The sequence below is a fragment of the Rhinopithecus bieti genome, unplaced genomic scaffold (assembly GCF_001698545.2).
Source record: "Rhinopithecus bieti isolate Rb0 unplaced genomic scaffold, ASM169854v2 scaffold_63301, whole genome shotgun sequence".
In the NCBI taxonomy this organism is placed as follows: domain Eukaryota; kingdom Metazoa; phylum Chordata; class Mammalia; order Primates; family Cercopithecidae; genus Rhinopithecus; species Rhinopithecus bieti.
In genome coordinates this window covers 199,961-201,943 of record NW_016824157.1, presented here as the reverse complement: position 1 = coordinate 201,943, position 1,983 = coordinate 199,961, and the positions used below count along the sequence as shown (strand labels likewise).

The window sequence follows — 1,983 nt, the reverse complement described above, 5'->3', positions numbered from 1 at the left end:
TTTTTTGTATTTTTAGTAGAGACAGGGTTTCACCATGTTAGCCAGGATGGTCTCGATCTCCTGACCTCATGATCCGCACGTCTCGGCCTCCCAAAGTGCTGGGATTACCGGCTTGAGCCACCGCGCCCAGCCTTCAACCAACATTTCTTGGTCAGTTACCATGGGTCAGCTACCACTATGCCAGGCTATAGCAGTGTAAAGTTGATTAAGATAGATTCCTAGTATATGAAAACCAGTTGGGTCACGAGGCATTTCACAGTTCCCCTCCCCCGGGAGCACAGAGAAGATCCCCTCAATTGAGTGACCATGAGACATAGAGCCACAGAGCAGCAGTGAACTGGGGAGTCACAGAAGAGCATCTCTCCTTGCTCATTCCTGTCCCAGGAAGTAGGTGGTAGAAGTGGGCAGGCGCTGGGGGCTAGTGGCAGGTGCACAGAGGGTGTGAAATGGCAGAGGCTGGAAGTGTCATGTCCCTGATGTAACTACGTCAACTTCACGGTGTCAGATGATTGCCAGAGGGGAAAGACTCGCCCCTCTGTAGCTCATTCGTGTCTCACATGTATCTCTCTGATTTGTTCCTTTAGTGACCTGCAGGATCCCATTGTCTGTCTTGCTGACCATCCACGTGGCCCACCATTTTCTTCCAGCCAATCCATCCCAGTGGTGCCTCGGGCCACTGTGCTTTCCCAGGTCCCCAGTGCTACCTCTTTTGCTGAGCCCCCAGATTATTCACCGGTGACCCACAATGTTCTCTCTCCAATAGGGGAGATTCACCCCCTTTCACCTCAGCCTTCAGCTCCCATAGCTTCCAGCCCTGCCATTGACATGCCCCCACAGTCTGAAATGATCTCTTCCCCTATGCCCCAAACCCATGTTTCCGGCACCCCACCTCCTGTGAAAGCCTCATTTTCCTCTCCCACCGTGTCTGCCCCTGCGAATGTCATCACTACCAGCGCACCTCCTGTCCAGACAGGTAAATGTAAGATGCCACTTGAACAGCGGCCAATCTGCCAATCAAGACATCTATGATAAGACCATGTTGAGCCTTTCTTTGTATGATGTTCACTTGATTTCTAGAGCTTTCCTTTAGGCATTCTAATGTTCTAATGACTTATGTGGTTGCATAATAGTCATTGTGTTGAGGTGGCATATCTAATTTAATCATTCCTCTCTTCTGAAACCATTAAGTTTATTCTACTTTTTAGCTCCCAGGTATCTTTCATGCAGTTGTCACTTTGCTTCTTGGCTGTGGCTGAGTTCCATTGTTTTGACCAAGATAATGGAGAAATCGCTCTAAGGGGCAAGCACAGATCTCATTTGATAGAGTTGGAGATTTTCTAGGTTTCTTTCTCCTACAAAAGGTGGTTGGGACACTGTTTTCAACACCCTGAAGAGTAAACTTTTGATCTATTAAACATTGCAGCTCAGTTTAGACAGAAGACAAAATAAAAAATTGGCAGATCTGAAAGTCAGTCAGTCACGGAGTGACTGAGCTAGGACTGAGCCAAGGTAGTGGCAGGAGGGGAGAAACATTGTGAAGACCCAGGCTTGGGTCCGCACGGGCCCTCGCAGACAGTGTGATCTGGAACAAGCTCCTCTTGCCTCTGCCTGTTCTATGTGAGGATCAAAATCATCACACTAACTGCATGAGGCTGAGAATGAAGGTGTACGTGAGAACGCTGTGGAAACCGCCAAGGGCTCCCGGGTCCAAAGTGGGCTTAGTGGTACAGAGATAAAGGCAAGAGGGAAAGAAGCTGAGAGAAATCTGGATACGCTGGAGTTTCAGCTCTGTGAGTAAGAGGCAGGTCTTCCTCTAGAATTTGGAGGATGGGGAGGCAAAGCCAAGTTTTGGTGACATTAGATTGATTTTGGTACCCACCTCCTCCACCCTGGTGCTAGCATCACCAGGGGATAAGGAGCTTCTGCTAAATGACTTCATATTTCTTCAAATTTGCACTGCTCTCTCTTCAATATCCTCCCTCC

The 1,983-nt window shown here is 48.6% G+C and overlaps 1 protein-coding gene across 1 annotated transcript in view; it reads left to right on the top strand.

The window, feature by feature from the left end:
• Positions 1 to 1,983, top strand: part of LOC108522030 (adhesion G-protein coupled receptor G2-like) — a 113,613-nt gene that overhangs the window by 76,988 nt on the left and 34,642 nt on the right. The window contains 2 exon segments of the mRNA XM_017862129.1: positions 585 to 973; positions 1,573 to 1,724. Of these exon segments, the coding sequence (XP_017717618.1) occupies positions 585 to 973; positions 1,573 to 1,724 (541 nt within the window).